The sequence below is a fragment of the Rhamphochromis longiceps genome, linkage group LG16, assembly GCF_057381845.1.
Source record: "Rhamphochromis longiceps isolate RC_006_pf linkage group LG16, R_longiceps_female_GT1.1, whole genome shotgun sequence".
Classification (NCBI taxonomy): domain Eukaryota; kingdom Metazoa; phylum Chordata; class Actinopteri; order Cichliformes; family Cichlidae; genus Rhamphochromis; species Rhamphochromis longiceps.
The window spans coordinates 39,534,838-39,552,694 of NC_140572.1; the positions used below are offsets into that span (position 1 = coordinate 39,534,838).

Below are 17,857 nucleotides of genomic sequence, written 5' to 3' on the forward strand. Positions count from 1 at the left end.
TTGGGAACCACTGACGTAGCACATCATTATATAGCAGCTAGCCCAACTTCAGTAACCCTACAAACGTCACTGCTGTTTAGTTTCCTGTCTTCATTTATGTTGGAAGTGATAGCAGAGCTGTACGTTTGAATTTTTCAGAAATCTCTCAGTCAGAACATGCTATATCATGTTTAGGTGGAAACTAGCGAGCTAACTTCCTGCTAGCTTCATGTTATGTAATAAATTCTGTTTTCATGGATGCCTGGATGTTAAACTTAATTTTTACACCTGGTAAAGCAGCAACACTGATCATTTTATTAAAGATTAAAGAATTTAGACAGTTTTTAACTCTCAGTGATGCCACAGTGACACCGTCCCAGACCAAGACAACAACAACGGCGCAGACGCGTCTCAGACCGGACGTTGATTGAGGCCCCGCCCATTCTTTTATTTCGAAAACCACGCCGGAACAGAACTCTGTGAATTACAGAGAGAGAGAGATACGTGCCGAGTCAGTCCGATCCGTGAGTCGGTGAGTCTGTCAGTGTGGAAGTTTCTCGGTCCGTGGGTCCTGTCAGCGGCGCGATGTCCGCCGCCCCCCGCCACGGCCTCGCTCTTCTTCACGGCCTCCTCCTCCTCTTCTTCTTCTGTGGTAAGTCCCACAACTGGCTGCGTTAGCATAGCATGCTAGCCTCGGTCCGTGCTGCTTATTTACTTAATTTTCTCCGAAACTACAGAGCGAGGCTCACCTGTGTGCCGCACGGGTCTCTCACCTGCCCGCGGTGGGGTTTATATTTGAGATTAAATGATCGTTTTAGTCCGCAGCTGTTTGTGTGTGTGCGTGTGCGTGCGCACAAACGGGAAGCAAACGGGTTAAACTGGCACGGACTGGCTCGGTGTCACAGTCAGGAATGCCAGGTTGGTGGGGCTGAAGGCTCTACGAAGCAGACAGAGTGTGTTAAAGTGGATAAAATGAGAGTGTGTGTGTGTGTGTGTGTGTGTGTCATAAATCAGCGGTGGATGTTATTGGAGTGAAAGCTGTAATTATAATATTTCTGTGCGGTGACACATGATCAGAGAAGCCTGGGTGTTCGGGACATGAAGTCGATCATGTTTCACAGTGGGGGGGATTCCCTCTGTACAGGCGTCCCACGGGGGGTTTTTACAGTGTATTTACCGGACGAAATGTATGATAATATTTCCCAGAGCAGGTTTGGGATGTGCGCTTCGTCTCATGTTATGATTGTGCACAGAGACACGAAGATGCGCCTCGGGCTGCTGGACTGACTCACCTTTCACTTTGTCTTTCAGGATTCTTTAAACGGGAGATAACGGAGATAAAATAAGAGTTTTTATTCAGAGTTGTGCTCCTAAATACAGTATTACAGTAAATATACTCCAAGTATTGCATTAAAGTTGTACTTTGTGTGCGCGGTGTTTTCAGTTTGTTGCCCGCGGCCGTGTCCGTGAGCTTTGATGGCGTCTGTGTTTTCGGGAAACTGATCTGAGCTCACTGCAGTTCCTGATTGTCTGTTCCTCATAGCTGCTGGATGATGTAAATAGCTGACAGGAGAATGAACTCGTGGTGTTAAAGTTTCTGCAGAAATCATCTGTTCCTGGTAAACCTAAATGGGAAGAGGTCAGAGATTTACTCAGGGACAAAACGATTTGACAAACAGCATAAAAACGTCTTGTTCCACTTCCTCTCTCGCCGCTCTCTTCTGCTTTTCTGTGAAAGACTGAGGCTGTGTTCACACTCAGGATAAAGATTGTCGAACAGCACCCACAGAATGAAAATAAACCTGCATGACTGTGAAACCAAACATGGAGGAAAAAGCTCTGTGTTTGCAAAAACCGAAGGCTGTTCCTGTTCCTACGTTTGAAGCATCAGAGCGGCTCTGAAACAGGCAGCGGGGTCAGTGTGCTCTGGTGTAAACGGTGATGGTCAGGAGGGCTGCCGCTCCTCTGCGTTATTGCGCTCACCTTTCGCAGGTGTGTCGATGGTGGACAAACCCCATGATCTGCTGGACGCCCACCATCATGCCACAAACAGGAACTTCAGATGAAGCAGTTGTTCCACACCGCTCACACCTCTGGAGCTGGAACCCTGTGGATCGTCAGCTCACACTGAATCCATTTTAATCAGAGTTCAGCAGGTCCTCGTTCAGCTGCCAGGCGTCTGAGCTTGTTTGACCTGAAGCTGTCAGAAAGGAGGGAAATGATCGAGTGGAAAGTCCTCTTCACAGCAGTTATTCTTCCTTCACCCTTTATGTGACAGAAACTAGAACCACAGGAGTCCGATGTGTGTCCACTCTGAGAAATCAGGCGATAAAGAAGGAAAAAACTTTATTAACCGCCCTGATCTCGCTGTGAGCGCAGAGCACACAGACGCTGTGAGAGCACGCCACTCTGACAGAGCTTCTTCTGTCTTGTCTGTTTTCTGTTTGTTGTCATGTATCTGTTGTGTGACTGCTGTGTGCGAGCGACACACACCTTTTATTGGGGTCAATAAATTGACCTGAATCAGTAAAATGGATCCGAGCTTCAAACAATTCTGTTTTTATGCCGGCGTCATCCAGCCCCACAGGTTCTCCCACTCTCAGTGTGAGGCATAGTTTAGTGTGCACACCTCAGCCTTTGTCCTGTGTGTGTGTGTGTGTGTGTGTGTGTGTGTGTGTGTGTGTGTGTGTGTGTGTGTGTCGTATCAAAATGTGTGAGTACATCATGTCAACAAAGTCTTCATTTGGTGTGTTTCCCTTTAGTGATCACAGCTTCTACTGGTGTGTGAGGGTCGGCTCGTGCAGTGTAGGGTGACTGGTCGATAACTGGTCGATAACTGGTCGATAACTGGTTAACAGTCGGCCAGTGTGAGGCTTGGTGGTGCTTTATGGTTTAACGGTGGCCATAATAGTTTTACAGGGAGTCATTTAGAGTCGGTCAGCCTGGATGAACCTGCAGGACTCATGACTGTCATGACAGGTTCCCAGTGGTCACATGGGTTTAGTACTGATCTGTTTCAGGTGGCTGCTGCTGTAACGCACAGCTCTCCCCGTCAGTGTGTCTCTAGTATTTGTGTGCAGACTCTGGTGCTGTGTGAGCTGCTGATTGTTGTGTGGATTCACTTTCATTTCACTTTGCCTCAGTGTGTTTCTCTCTGATTCATGACTTGAGTTTCACTGTGAGTCTGAGGCCACGCCTGTGTCAGTGGCGTGTCTCTGCAGGCTGAAGGACACTTCCCCTCCCCTCCTCAGGCACAGATCGCACAGACACCGTTTCCTGTAGTTGTGTGCTTGCGGTGGTGAAGGCTGGCACGTCGTTACTCAGGGCGGTGAGCCGACACCCTTTGTTGAGCAACAGTTTCACCTTGAAGTTGTTCTGCTTTGGATTCGCATCAGTAACACGTTTGGCACACAGACCCCCCCACTCAGCTCGCTGTCACTGCACTGCATTTAACTCATATACACCATCAACATGTCCACGCTACACTCGCTTCGAGTACGTTTGATGCTTTCAATGAATTTTCCCGTGTTTCTGGTCCTTCAAAAGTTCAGCAGATCTCCACCTGCAGGGCTGAAAAACGTCAGCTCTGAGGAAACATCGAGTCAGCTTTAAAGCCACTGCAGGAGTCCCGGTCTGAAGACTCGGCCTGTGTTTGTTAAAGCAGCTGTGAGCAGCTGTGTGATGCTTCCTTTAGATTCCTTCTGCTGCGTACAAATAGCTCTGCTGTGTATAAAAGAGTAAAAGTGGTGAGAAAATCAAATCAGTCAGTTCTGTCCCACACAGTCAGTGATTTCACAGCGGCAGCGCGTTGAAACATGAAATAAATGCCGTTCCTGAATGTTGGTGACTTCCCAGTAGAGCTGGGCGATAGAACGATAACGATATGTATCGCGATATAACTTTTACTCGATAGAGAAATTAAGTTATCGCGATAGACCTCGCCGCTCTTGTCCTCTTAAAAAAAAAAAAAAAAAAAAAAAAAAAAAAAAAAAGGTCAGCCAATCCAAATTAAGTAGCGCAGAGCCGAACCAATCACAGCCGCAGCGTCACGTCGCGTGACTTGTTACGTACAGCACAAGTGCCAAGCCGCACATGTGTTTGTTTGGGAAGCAGCCAGCGCGTAATGGAGGAAATGAGTGTGCCGACTAGAAAAATCAACCGAGCGTGACTGAAGAGAAAACAGATGATGGTTCCAATGCCGGAGAGATTGTTGAACGGAAGAGCCATAGAAGTTCCGTAGTGTGAAGGTATTTCGGCAATTTCAAGTCTGACAAAAAACAGAGTAGCTGCACTGTAAATTGTGCCGAAAGCAAGTCTGGAAATACAATAAACTGGTGCATGCGTCACACTGTGCGCCACGTTATTGTTTCGGTGAAATGAATTTCTACAATACTGTTAATTCTACTCTCTGCAGTGTTTAAATGCTTACATATACACACAGTTACTGTCCCTCCACACATACGACTCGGTTCTGCTTCTATGCCCCAGCTTTGTTTACTTTTTCCCACCGAGGCTTCTAGACTTCTGATTGGCCAACATTTCTGCACGGTTAGGAATCTAGCGCCACCTGCTGCTTTGGCATGTTCATAGCAGCGTTTTCCTTCATTTCTGCCTTTATGTGTGGACGGGATTATTTTTTAAAACGTAAACGGAAAATCTCCGTTTTCAAAAACACCCGTGTACGTGTGGACGTAGCCTCAGTCTCTGACTGGAAGCGCTAATTCGTCATTCGGCTTTTGTCAGACTAAAGTAACTGTTAAAACTGTTTGAAAAGCTCAGCTATACAACAAGGAGAGATTGAGAATTTCCTTTTAGTTCTCAGTTTATTTGATATTGACAAAAGTTAGTCAGTTTTGTCTGTTCTTCTGTAAAACAAACTAAGATTTATTTTTAGAATTCATATTTTGTTTCTAAATAGAATTGACAGTTTAGTCTGTTTCGTTTGTTCTATTTTGAAACTTAAACGCTTTAGCGGCTGCCTTTTGTGTAGTTTACAATATTTGCCTTTATTTATCTGAAAAAGTCTCATGTTCCTTAAGTACATCTACCCTGTTGAACTTATTATGGGAAATAAATATTTAAATAAAAACAAGCTGCTGATTATTTCACATTTTACTTGTGAGCAACGGCACATTTAAATCTTACAAATATAGTTATTTGGCTTATATCGTGATAGATATCGTTATCGCCTGAAATGGAAAAAAACATCGTGATATGAAAAAATCTCATATCGCCCAGCTCTACTTCCCAGGAGCGCTCAGGCTGGGCCGCTGTGTTCAGAGAGGCGCACAACCCAGCGCTGGTACCTTCTCAAAGTGCATTGTGGGTAAACTTTGAGGCTCTTTGTCTTCTCGGAGCGTCGTCAGGCAGATACTCCTCACCGCTGAATAATCTCAGAGTGGCTGTGATTCTGGGGGATTATTGTTTTGTTGCTGTGGCCAGCACATCTGGATCCAGGTGTGGGGGAAGCTCGGTCTTTATCCACAGTTCCTCCTTCACTCTCACGAATGCTTTCTCGCTCATATTTTTATTCTGCTCGGAAACACCTGTGCTTTATTTTTGTCCCTGGGGCTGCTGGGTAAATAATCACTCTCACTCATGGTGCAATAGACCTCAATACTTGAAATGTGCAATTTCACTTGTATTTTTATTTTTATTCCTATTTATTCTATTTATCCCCTTCGTATATTTTATTTATGTGTGTGTGTGTGTGTGTGTGTGTGTGTGTGTATATATAATATTCTGTAACTGTAACTTCTGTCGGTGCTGTGCTTTTGGAAACCGAATTTCCCAGAGCAACCCACCCGAGGGATTAATAAAGTTTTATCTTATCTTATATGGATGACGATATAAAAACGTCGTTTCATTTCACGCTATCGTTTGTTTCGTGGTGTCGGAAATAAACTGTTTACAGCAATATTTGTTCATGGTTCTGATGTCACTGTAGTGGCTATATTCATTTATTAAAGTTCTCTTTCTCTTATATTTAATATCACCACACTACGGACGGACAAGCGCCTGTTTTTATGCGTTCTCGTTAGCAACAACGACGGTAACAGCATCGCGTGTCCGCTTGTTTATGTTCCACATAAACCTTTCACAATAAAGCTCAAGATCCTGTTGAGACTTTTCAAAATAAACTGAATCACGTGAAAGAGCAGATTATTTACGATGAGAAGTAAAAAAGAGCCGCCAATAACGATAGAGGAGATTCAGAAAGCGATTGGAAAATTACGTACAAACAAGGCACCAGGCAGTGATGGGTTTCCTGCCGAATGGTACAAGAAATGTGGAAAAGAATTGATACCCTTACTCCACCAGACTCTTAATTGGACTCACACTAAACATGTGATTCCCCCCTCTTGGAGGGAGGCAATTATCACGGTGCTGCCAAAACCACAAAAACAAAGAGAATACTGCCAAAATTACAGGCCTATATCGGTGTTGAATGTTGATTATAAAATCTATACTACAATCCTATCAAATAGGCTCCAGTCGTTTATACCAGACCTGATAGATGAGGACCAAGCAGGTTTTGTCAAAAATAGACAGGCACAAGACAATATTAGAAGGACCCTACACATCATACACCAAATACATAAAGACAAGATACCGGCTGCATTGATAAGTTTAGACGCAGAAAAAGCCTTCGATCGAGTCAGCTGGGACTTCCTGTACCTAACCATGGCAAAGTTCGGGTTCACTACGAAATCAATCCAATGTATTAAATCTCTCTATGACAAACCGACTGCAAGACTAAAAGTTAACGGCTCATTGACAAAGACATTCCAAGTAGAGAGAGGAACTAGACAGGGTTGCTGTTTAAGTCCAACCTTATTTGCCTTGTATATTGAGCCATTGGCACAAATGATTAGACAAGACGCCCTAATAACAGGAATAGAAATCAATAGACAAGAGCATGTAATTAGTCTGTTTGCTGAGGACGTGTTGATAGCCCTCAAAAACCCCACAAACTCTTTTATGCAGCTCACAGAAATGTTAGGAAAATTTGGTACGCTTTCTGGCTACAAAGTAAATATACTTAAAACTCAAGTTCTAATGTTTAATTGTATACCAACTCAAAATCTTAAGGAATGGGAAATAAAGTGGGAGGCAAAAACCCTTAAATATTTAGGTATAAATATAACCAAAAACTATGCCAAACTATATCAAAGTAACTATGGACATATAAATAACAGGATAAGGCAGGATATGGAAAGATGGAATACATATCCGTTAGGATTTAGTGACAGGATAAATGTGATAAAGATGAATATCTTACCACGATTGCTATATTTATTCCTCTCTCTTCCGATAAGCATACCTCAAACCCAATTCTCAGAATGGGATAAGTATATATCTAGATTTGTCTGGGAAGGCAAGCGGCCAAGGGTACGATACACTACTTTACAGCTTACTAAGGAGAAAGGAGGAATGTCGCTTCCTAATTTAAAAGATTATTTTCGTGCTGCACAGATACGCCAGATAACATATTGGTGTAGTGATGATGACGGGGCTCGCTGGAAGGATGTGGAGCTCTCCACACTCAATGTCCCAATCCAAACAAACATGGGTATGAAAAAGACCCCTGAATACGTAACTAAAGACCAAGATAGGAACCCGATAATATCCTTTACATTAAATGTATGGTATGATACAGTAAGGGAATTCAGGATTGGCAAAGAGCTTGGTTTGCTAAAATGGATAGCCTTCGATGAAGAATTTAGACCAGGAAAATTGGATCTTGGTTTTAAAAATTGGAATGAAAAGGGAATCACAGCAATTTGTTTATTAATCAAAAAAGGAGAAATTAAAAGTTTTGAAGAATTAAAACGGGAATACAACTTAAAAAACAAGGATTTTTTCAGATACTTACAGGTGAGAGATTACTTTAATAAAAACATAAAAATAGAGGAAGACAAAATCCATCCTATTATAAAAATAATTATACTGGCATATAAAAGTGTTATTCCAAAAACAGTGTCTACAAATGTTTGATGGAATCAAGACAGGACTCAGCTGTATATGTTAAAGTAAAATGGGAAAGAGAGCTGAGTGAAGAAATCACTGAGGTGTGGTATGAAACATGGAAAGAACATAAGAATACAACTCACTCATTGAGGTGGAGAGAATTCATCTGGAAAAATCAAATTCGCTATTTTATTACACCTCAGATTAACAATAAACAAACCAATACACAACAACAATGTTGGAGGCTGTGTGGATGGGATGAACCAGACCATACACACATTTTCTGGAAATGCAGAAAAATTCACACTTTCTGGGTTAAAATTCACTCAGCTCTCTGTGATATATTAGGTTATATTATTCCTAGAACCTGCCTTGTTTTGTATCTAGGGTACTTGGAAGGTACTGTAGATGTAAAGGATCGTTACCTGGCTAAGATTCTCCTTTTGGCAGCAAAGAAGGCCATCACCAAAAACTGGCTTAAGACAGAAACACCAGGAAAGCAGCAGTGGGTAGCAATTGTGGAGGACATTTTGGAGATGGAGAACCTTACATATAAACTGAAAGTAAAGGAAGAACGCTTTTTGAAGGACTGGGGAAAATGGTTGACGTACAACGGAAGGGGAAAAAAGACTGAACTGAATGAAGATGAGCATACAAGAAGAAGAAAAAAAAAGTGAAATGAACGATGGAAATGTTTGACACCACAGGCATGTTTCCTTTTTTTTCTTTTGTTTTACTTTATCTTATTTTTCTAATTATTATTCTATATGTATCTATATTTTTATACATATATATTTGTTTGTTTCTTTTTCTTTCTAATTTCACTGTCTTGAGTTTGTGACTCTCTTTGTATTCTGTTATTCTGAAGAAACTGTATGCGTAATGGACAGGTGAGTTCTTCAAATAAATAAAATAAAAAGTTATAAAAATAAAAAATAAAAAAAAGCCGCCAGGTGCTAAAAAATCAACCTCAGACTCAAACATCAGAACAGGCTTTTCCCCGCAGCACGCCGTGTGATAAACACTCACAAAGAAAAAAATGTATCGTTTCATGCATCGTTAAAACACTCGACTCCGGGTAAAGGACGCGCAGCTGGAAACACTTCACGCAAGTCGAGCTGCCCGAGATTCACAGAATTTACAGAAATTGTTACATTTTTGTGATTTATATCGTTGTCAGGACGATAGAATTCTGATATCGGGATGTGAGATTTTGGTCATATCGCACAGCTCTATTCTGATCACAGCCATGTGGACCTGATTTACAGCTGCGGGGCCAGCAGCTGAGGACGAAGGAACAACATAAGGGTCATGTGACAAGTTGATGGCTATTTTTCAAAATAAAAGCCTCAGTTAGTTATAGGACCTAGGGATGGATAATTGGGGAGGGAATCAAACACGGGGTTCATGTCCCAGACTGAGGTCACAATGACCACCTGTGGACACCTGAAGACCGAGACTAGAGGCAAGATGGCGGCAGCTGATCTGCTGCGTGTGCACGTGTTACAAACCCTCAGACACACACACACACACACACACACACACACACACAGCAGGGCTATAGACTAACGTTTACTTCTGTAACTTGTCCTTTTCCCCATGTGTCTGCGATGACACCTGTAACCTGGGTGCACGTGACATCATTACTGGAGGTGGGGTTTATTTTCAAGCCATTTGAACTTTGAACGGAACATCTTCTTTGGGAATATCGTAGGCAATGTTAAACCTCATGTCGGCGTCCTCTGACGACCTGTTTGCTGCTGCCTGAAAGGCCGATGTCTCGGGACTACTTCCTGTGAGGTTGTGCTGACGACACTGAGCTGGAAAGATTTCTGTTTTTCTCTTCGCACACACATGTTGACTTTCTCAGAGAGATAGCGATATAGAACGCATAGTATGCAAACTGTTAACCCCACTCCAGCCAATCCCCTGTTTCTGTCCTGCAGGTGGAGCCGATGGATCCGAGGTGCCGCCTCCTCAGAACGTCATCACGAAGACCTTGAACACCAACTACACACTGAGCTGGGACTGGCTGCCGGGCGCTGCAGGGACCCACGCCGTCACCTTCACCACGCAATATGTGCCGTAAGTCTGAGAATCACGAGGGCGGGGCTTATTTACCTGTCAGACGGTGGACACAGGGGGCGTGGTCCACCTCACCAAACCAGCGACAGGAAGCTGTCAGAGAGGCTTACTGGAAACGGGCTCAGGCTCAGCCATCTCTTCCTCATACTTGAAGCAGAGCCTGAGCCCGGCTCGTGTTTCTCCTCTCTGGTTTCACTGGAATTCATTTGAGACGTTTATTAACCACCTGGCCTGCCATCATGTGATCACATAAAGACCTTTTAACTCCTCGCTGGTATTTTAATACGAGTTTAAGTGTAAGTCAGAGTGTGCTCCATGCCTCAGAGAGCCGTGGAGCAGCCTTCCTCTTCGCAGTTTTCCTCCCTCGTCCCCATCATCCTGCTTCCACAGGCGTTAACCTCCCAGCCCCGACCTATGAAACAGACACGTTTACTGAAACACGGCTGGTGTGTTGCTGTTGTAATTAGATTTGATTCAATGAAAGCTCTCCCTCCACTAATGTGTTTTCATGTTCTCGTATCCTCAGGAGGTACCAGCTGAAGTTTAAGAAGAAGAAGACAAACTGGATCACGGCGTGCAACCAGACGTCACACCGGTCATGTGACCTCACACGGTTCAACCTGCACTACCTGGGCATCTTCGTGCTCCAGGTGCGAGCCACCGTGGACGGGCAGCACTCGGAGTGGGCGCAGACGGAGTTCTGCCCCGATAAGGAGGGTAAGACGAGTGCTTGGCTTTCCAGGAACTGCGATGTGCACATGCTGCAGCAGCGTGTGAGCTCACGTGTGAGCTCACCACAAACCATGAAAAACAAGGTGTTATGACTCAGAGGTGAACAGCCTTCGCACAGTATCGGTGCAACAGCCGAGAGCTGCGCTCAGCAGAGATAAAGATCTCCAGCTTCAAATATGTGACTGTGAATCGTGCGTCCATGTGTGAGGCTCTCATCGCTGCAGTAAATGAACCAGAATCAGCCAAGCAGTCACAGAAAGTCTGTGCAGGTGTTCACTACACATCCTGGGACCTGAGCTCACCTGTTGTCTGAACCATTAGTGTAGATGCCCTCAAGCCCACAGTTCTGACCCAACTTTTATTCAACCAGCGAGTTTTTTTATTTTGTTTTGTTTTTACCCTAAGTGACGCGGGAGTCTCTCTAAGTCGATGTCCAAGAGGTTTCTCAGCTTTTATTTACATTTCAGCAAAAAGTGTCACATCCAAAATGATTCATAGTCTTCTTAGAAAAGCCTTTATTGGCAACCTCGGATCAGTGTTTCGCACTGATCTGCTCCTCCGTCTTTAGCAGTGAGCTCAGGTTGGAGGGTCTCCTCGCCCTGGTCTTTAGCTCATCCACAGAGTCTCAGTTGGGTTGGAGTCAGGACTCTGGCCGGGCTGCTGCACAGTGTTAATGGTTTTGTCTGCTAACTGTTGGTTTTGCTGTGAAATGTCCACTGGTGCCTGAGGCCAAGTCTCTCTGCAGACTGCCTGATGTTGTTGTTGAGAATCTTCGTTCATGGTGGCGTTCATGTTCGACAGTGGGGATGGTGTTCTTTGGGATCAATTAAAGAAACGTCATTGTTACTAAACAACTAAATTTTTTCTTCCTCCGACCAAAACACAGAAGACCAGACGTCCTCTTCTTTGTCCAGATGAGCATTTGCAAAGGCCAAGCGGGTATTTGTGCGCCTCCTCTGGAGAGGTGGCGTCCTCCTTGAGATGCATCCGTGGAAACTGCAGCCACTGGAACTTTGGAAAGCGTGAGATGTGGCCTCGTGACAGTGTGTTATAATTATGGGCTTGGCTGTATTTGCCTAGCTGAGCCTGCACTGTGTGCTGCCTCACATATACCAACATGCAAATATGCAGCCCGAGCAGCGGAGCTCTCTGCATGTAGACGACCGACACCGCGAACGCGTCGCATTGATTTGAGTAATCGAGTATTTCATCGATTGTGGTCTGTCGCCTCACAGTAACAAGGTCCTGGGTTTGAATCCAGGCTGTCTGCATAAAATGGCAAAGCCTTAAAATAAGTATGGTAGTCCACCCCGTGCCCCCCTTTAGACGCAGCCCTGCCATGTAAGGATGAGTCTGTTCTGACGCCTGTGGCTGTAAGTTAACGCCGGGCGATGCAGAGCTGGAACGGGCGCTGCTACAAACACATTTTGTTTCTACCTGTGGAAGAGGCTCCGCCTCTTTGTCGACAGACTCTATCTTAAACTATGACATCAGACTGCAGGCTGCGTGGGCACGCCGCTTTCACACACGTCTGCACTGCAGCGGTTTATTTGTTGTTTGGTGCAGTGATAACATCGAAGCACGCTGTGAGTTATTATTCAGTGCAGCCTGATATCACTGATCAGAGCGAGGCGCAGGTCTCAGGTCGGTGTGGGCGTCTCCAGACTCACCTGCTGGTTTGTACCTGTGCTGATGAAGATGACGGGTCAGGAGGAGGAGGAGAGGTTTATGTAACGCCTGCTGAGTGTGTGATAGTAGAAAATGTTCCTGCTCTTGTTCTTCTCTGTTCAGCCTTTGAATGTTACTATTAATATTTTCTGTTCTTTTCCTCGTGTCTTCATCTCTGTAGACGATTTCAGTTGTTTTTGTAAGATTGCAGTCAGGTGTTGCTTAAATCTGCTGCTGGCGTCAGACAAGCAGAAAGAAAGAGGAAGGAAGCAGCCGACGGGGAGAAACCAGGACAGCTGTCACGTCCTCTGTGCTTGTTATTTCAGCGTTGGCGGCCTGAGCTAAAGTCCAGCTGCAGAGGTTTCAGGCCCTGTGCAGTGAGACAGCAGTCTGCCTGGGCTCCTTCAGTAGACGGTCACATGGTGTTTAAGGACCGCCTCACAGGTGTCAGAGCAGGTGAAACACCTGCTCATCAGGTGAATAAATGTGATCTCCTCTCTGTCCCGTCTAGCGGCTCTGGGGCCTCCCAGCAACGTGACCCTCGCTCCTGCTGGAAGCGACCTGGACGTGGTCGTCACCGACCCGCTGACCAGCAACAACACCTCCATGAGGGAGCACGTCCCCAACCTGTACTACCACGTCCAGTACTGGGAGCGCCAGGCTGATGGGCAGGTAGGAAGCCCCTCCCACTTCAGTATTACCTTTTCTCCTCGTGTGTGTGTGTGTGTGTGTGTGTGTGTGTGTGTGTGTGTGTGTGTGTGTGTGTGTGTTCTCGCCTCCCCAAGACGTTTCGGTGGAGAACAGATGTATTTCCTGTGTGAATCTCGCCGTACTTCCTGCCGTACTTCCTGCCAGCTGGCTGCAGTTGAGCAGCGAGCTGAAAACTGGTTTGATGAGGAAGAAACAGGTCACTGCAGCACGTCCCAAAATAAGCCGAGCGCGTGACGAGCGAGTCGATGATGAGGGTTAACGCCACACAAACACGACATGCACGGAGGAATCGGACAGCTCAGAGCCTCACACAGAAACACGGGAACCTATCAGAGCCCACCACATCTGCAGAAGGACCCGCCCCCTCGGGTCAGCTGACTGACTCAGACTGTACAAAGGTGGTCGAGTGAGTAGACGGGACACGTGAGCGTCTCAGGCCTGTGTGTGTGATAAAGGTGATGATGAAGACGTGGTCCAGCTGCAGAGGTGCAGCCTCAGTGATCATGTCGGTGACGGTGGGAGCACAAACGTGTTCAGCACCAAACCCCCAAACGCACAGGAAACCACACAGACGTCACGTTTACACTCGTGGTGGAGTTTAAGTTAGGATGAGACACACAATCACACACAGACACGCACACAGTCCTGTTTGCAGTCTGTCCTGATTGGCTGCAGTCAGGCTGACTATTACAGGACTGATGATGATGATGTCTGACTGCATGTTGATGCTGGTGCGTGGCGGTCCGCTCAGAGTGATGCTCTCTGCCGTTACCCCTCTGACCTTTGCCCCTCCCCCTCAGGCAAAGCGGCTGAGGATCAACACCACCATGGTGACGCTGCCGGGCTTGAAGGCGTGGACCTGGTACTGTGTGAGGGTGCAGTCTCGCGACGACTTCTACTCGAAGACCAGCGACTTCACGGTGCCGCACTGCATGCAGACCGAAGGTAACGCCGTCACTCTCACTAAGCTTGGCGCTCTGCTTCCTGCAGCTGTGACAGCACAGCCTCTCTCTCTCTCGCCCCCCTCTCTCTCGCCCCACTCTCTCTCTCGCCCCCCTCTCTCTCTCTCGCCCCCCGCTCTCTCGCCCCCTCGCCCTCTCTCTCTCGCCCCCTCTCGCCCTCCCTCTCTCTCTCTCTCGCCCTCTCTCTCTCTCTCGCCCCCCTCTCTCTCTCTCGCCCCCCGCTCTCTTGCCCTCTCGCCCTCGCCCTCTCTCTCTCGCCCCCGCTCTCCCCCCCTCTCGCCCTCCCTCTCTCTCTCTCTCGCCCTCTCTCTCTCGCCCTCTCTCTCTCGCCCTCTCTCTCTCTCGCCCTCGCTCTCTCTCGCCCTCGCTCTCTCTCGCCCTCGCTCTCTCTCGCCCTCGCTCTCTCTCGCCCTCTCGCCCCCCTTCTCTCTCTCGCCCGCCCCCCTCTCTCTCTCGCCCTCTCTCTCTCGCCCTCTCTCTCTCGCCCCCTCTCTCTCTCCCCCTCTCTCTCTCCCTCTCTCGCCCTCTCTCTCTCGCCCGCCCTCTCTCTCTCTCTCTCTCTCGCCCCCCCTCTCTCTCTCCCTCTCTCGCCCTCTCTCTCTCGCCCGCCCTCTCTCTCTCGCCCGCCCTCTCTCTCTCGCCCGCCCTCTCTCTCTCGCCCGCCCTCTCTCTCTCGCCCGCCCTCTCTCTCTCGCCCCCCCTCTCTCTCTCCCTCTCTCGCCCTCTCTCTCTCGCCCGCCCTCTCTCTCTCTCTCGCCCTCTCTCTCTCGCCCGCCCTCTCTCTCTCTCTCGCCCTCTCTCTCTCTCTCGCCCTCTCTCTCTCGCCCGCCCTCTCTCTCTCTCACCCTCTCTCTCTCGCCCTCTCTCTCTCTCGCCCGCCCTCTCTCTCTCTCTCGCCCTCTCTCTCTCTCGCTCGCCCTCTCTCTCGCCCTCTCTCTCTCTCTCGCCCTCTCTCTCGCCCTCTCTCTCTCTCGCCCGCCCTCTCTCTCTCTCTCTCGCCCTCTCTCTCTCTCGCTCGCCCTCTCTCTCGCCCTCTCTCTCTCTCTCGCCCTCTCTCTCGCCCTCTCTCTCTCGCCCTCTCTCTCGCCCTCTCTCTCTCTCTCAGAGACCAGCTTCTTTCTGAGTCAAAATTGAATCGAATTGATTGTAGAAATTAAAACCGATACCAGCACAGCCTCCACGCAGGGACACATCAGAGGAGAACCAATCAGGTGTCAGAATGTAAACTCGTCCAATCATAGCCTGCAGAGGAGATAAGTGAAGTTCTCTGAGGGTCTGAGAGGGTGGTCACATGGTCTGCCACCATCTTCATGGTGACAGCTGTGACTCTGAAGGCGGAGCACCTCCATCTAACGGCGTCGGTTTGTTTCCAGGTTCGATCCCCTGGTGGAACATCTTCCTGTACTTCCTGGGCTCGCTGCTGTTCTTCTTCCTGATCGTGCTGGGAACCATTTACGGTTTATTCAGGTGCTGCAAGACCATGAAGGATGTTCTGAACCCGTCCGACCAGATGCCCTCCCACCTGAAGAAGGTAGCTTGCAGTTGATGAGCGGGTGGTGTTCACCTGATTGATCTGTTTTATTTAAACCATGAACTGGAACACTTATGATGAGGTGTGATCGGGGCGTTTCTCTGTGATGTGCGCATCATCAGCAGCTCTTCTTCTCTCCTCTGTCCTCCTGCAGTACCTCTGCAGCTCTCCGGGCTCCGACATCCCTCGCCTCCTCACCCCGGACTCTGAGTCTGAGCTGCTGTGTGAAGGTGTGACCATCTGTCCACCGCCCACCGTCCTGGAAATCCACATCCCTCCTGCCGAGGAGCTGGCAGCACCCCCCTCGGGCCTGGAGCCGAACAGCAGGTCAGTGTTGGCGTGTTCATTAGAGAGCGTTCATGATGGCAGATCCGGCAACGCCAGCTAAACCGTGTCTCTGTGTTTGCAGTGTCAGGCACAGCCGGCAGGACAGCAGCAGCAGCGGCGACTCCGGCGTCTACTCCTCTGGCGGCGGCTCCTCAAGCAGCTCTGCCCTGAAGCATCTCAGCGCCGTTCGCCACAACCACATGGGGAGCGATGACATCTTTAAGGGTTTGTTGGACCCTGAGCGGGTGAACCTGCGGGAGATGACGGCCCACCTCAAGAGCCAGCCCGAGGTCGCAGACGAGGGCGTCGTGGACGTGTGCGTCTGAGCGAAGAGGAGACGGGTCCGTGGGAAATGTGTGGCGTGCCTTTTTTCCGCCAGTCACTGTGAAACGAGCGTCTCTTTTTAAACACAAACACTGAAAAAGACTGAACTGCTGAGCCACGCCCCTCACGCAGAAGGAATGAGTCGTGCTGGAGCGTTGCCGTTTGCAGCTGCTGATCCTGGTTCAGGCAGACAGGAAGTCCTGCTGGTGCTGACAGAAACATTCCTCCTTCAGCCGCTACTGTCGTCTTAACCCTCGCCACACAGCTCGACTCTGCGCGCCATCATGCATCACTTTAACTTTCACAGGTAGCTTGCAGGTGCTAGCATTAATCAAAGAGGAAGCAGTTCATTACGTGAGCGCACCTGGCTACAAGCATGACATCTCTGCGGGCGGCGGCCTCTGTGTCACTTTCATTTAATCTCCGTTTTACCGTAACAGCACGTTTTATTCTTCCATTTATGGTTCTTATAGAATCTCTGTTCTGGTAACTCTTGCTTTCTTTATGGGTCTGTCTCACCTCCATCTGCAGCTTATGCTCCGCCCACATGGTGATGTAGAAACCGAATCTGTGGCATGTATCAGCAGGACAAATCAAACAGTAATTGTAATCAAAGAAGCATCAGTCGTGTGGTTTGACTTCCTGCTCTGAATCGCCCCGCCCATCTGCTGACCTCTGTTAACCTTTGTATATAAGCTTGTTGTGCAGCTGTGTTTACAATCAGAAACTAAATAAACTCCTGAAAAAACCAAACTCGCTTCATGTTACTGTGCGCAACATCTTCTCGTTCCAAACCCTCGTTTCACATGTTTGATGACGCAGTTCCTGTGACGTCCAGCAGAGGCAGCAGTGAGTCAGTCCCCATAAACTCCCATGTTTACAGCAGCAAAGAGCCTCTGTGCGGACTCAAACTCACGCCCCTGCGTTTCTATGGTACACTGTTGCCCAACAGTGCAAAAACATGAAACGAGTGATTTTTCACGTGACAGGCGTTTGCTCTGCTGCAGAGCTTTTCTTTGGTTTTTTCCACGTCATGAAGAAAAGCTTGAGTGTCGCTGATAAACTGCAGCCGGTTCTGTTCCCGTGGCAGAAATGTTGGACAGGTACGTGAAAGCTCGACCAAAGCTGCACTTTCCTCGGGTGAAATGACCTGAGAACAGGAAACATGATTCATGTAAAGTTCAGCTACTAAATCCCTCCAAGATGAACCACTTCTAATTCTGTGTTTATTTGCTCACACTGTCACATGGAAAAAGGATGGTTGATCTTGTAGCTTTCCCAACAATGACCTTGGGGAGTTCAATTAGTTTTATACAGCGCCAAATTGCAACAACAGTCGTCTCAAGGTGCTTTATATCATACAGTAGATCGTACAATAATACATACAGACAAAAACCCAACAATCATATGACCCCCTATGAGCACTTTGGCGACAGTGGGAAAGAAAAACTCCCTTTTAACAGGAAGAAACCTCCAGCAGGACCAGGCAGGGGCGGGGCCATCTGCTGTGATTGTTTGAGAGAAGGAAGACAGGCTAAAGACATGCTGTGGAAGAGAGACAGAGGTT

At 47.6% G+C, this 17,857-nt stretch overlaps 1 protein-coding gene across 1 annotated transcript; it reads left to right on the forward strand.

The window, feature by feature from the left end:
* The first annotated feature begins 422 nt into the window (after positions 1 to 422).
* LOC146651684 (interferon alpha/beta receptor 1b-like) lies at positions 423 to 17,043 on the forward strand. Its single transcript, XM_085384768.1, has 8 exons — positions 423 to 631; positions 9,897 to 10,035; positions 10,562 to 10,752; positions 12,947 to 13,107; positions 13,947 to 14,091; positions 15,482 to 15,639; positions 15,794 to 15,966; positions 16,049 to 17,043. Exons 1-8 carry the CDS (start codon positions 565 to 567, stop codon positions 16,290 to 16,292), a joined length of 1,278 nt encoding a protein of 425 aa, XP_085240894.1. The 5' UTR covers positions 423 to 564; the 3' UTR covers positions 16,293 to 17,043.
* Positions 17,044 to 17,857: the final 814 nt, after the last annotated feature.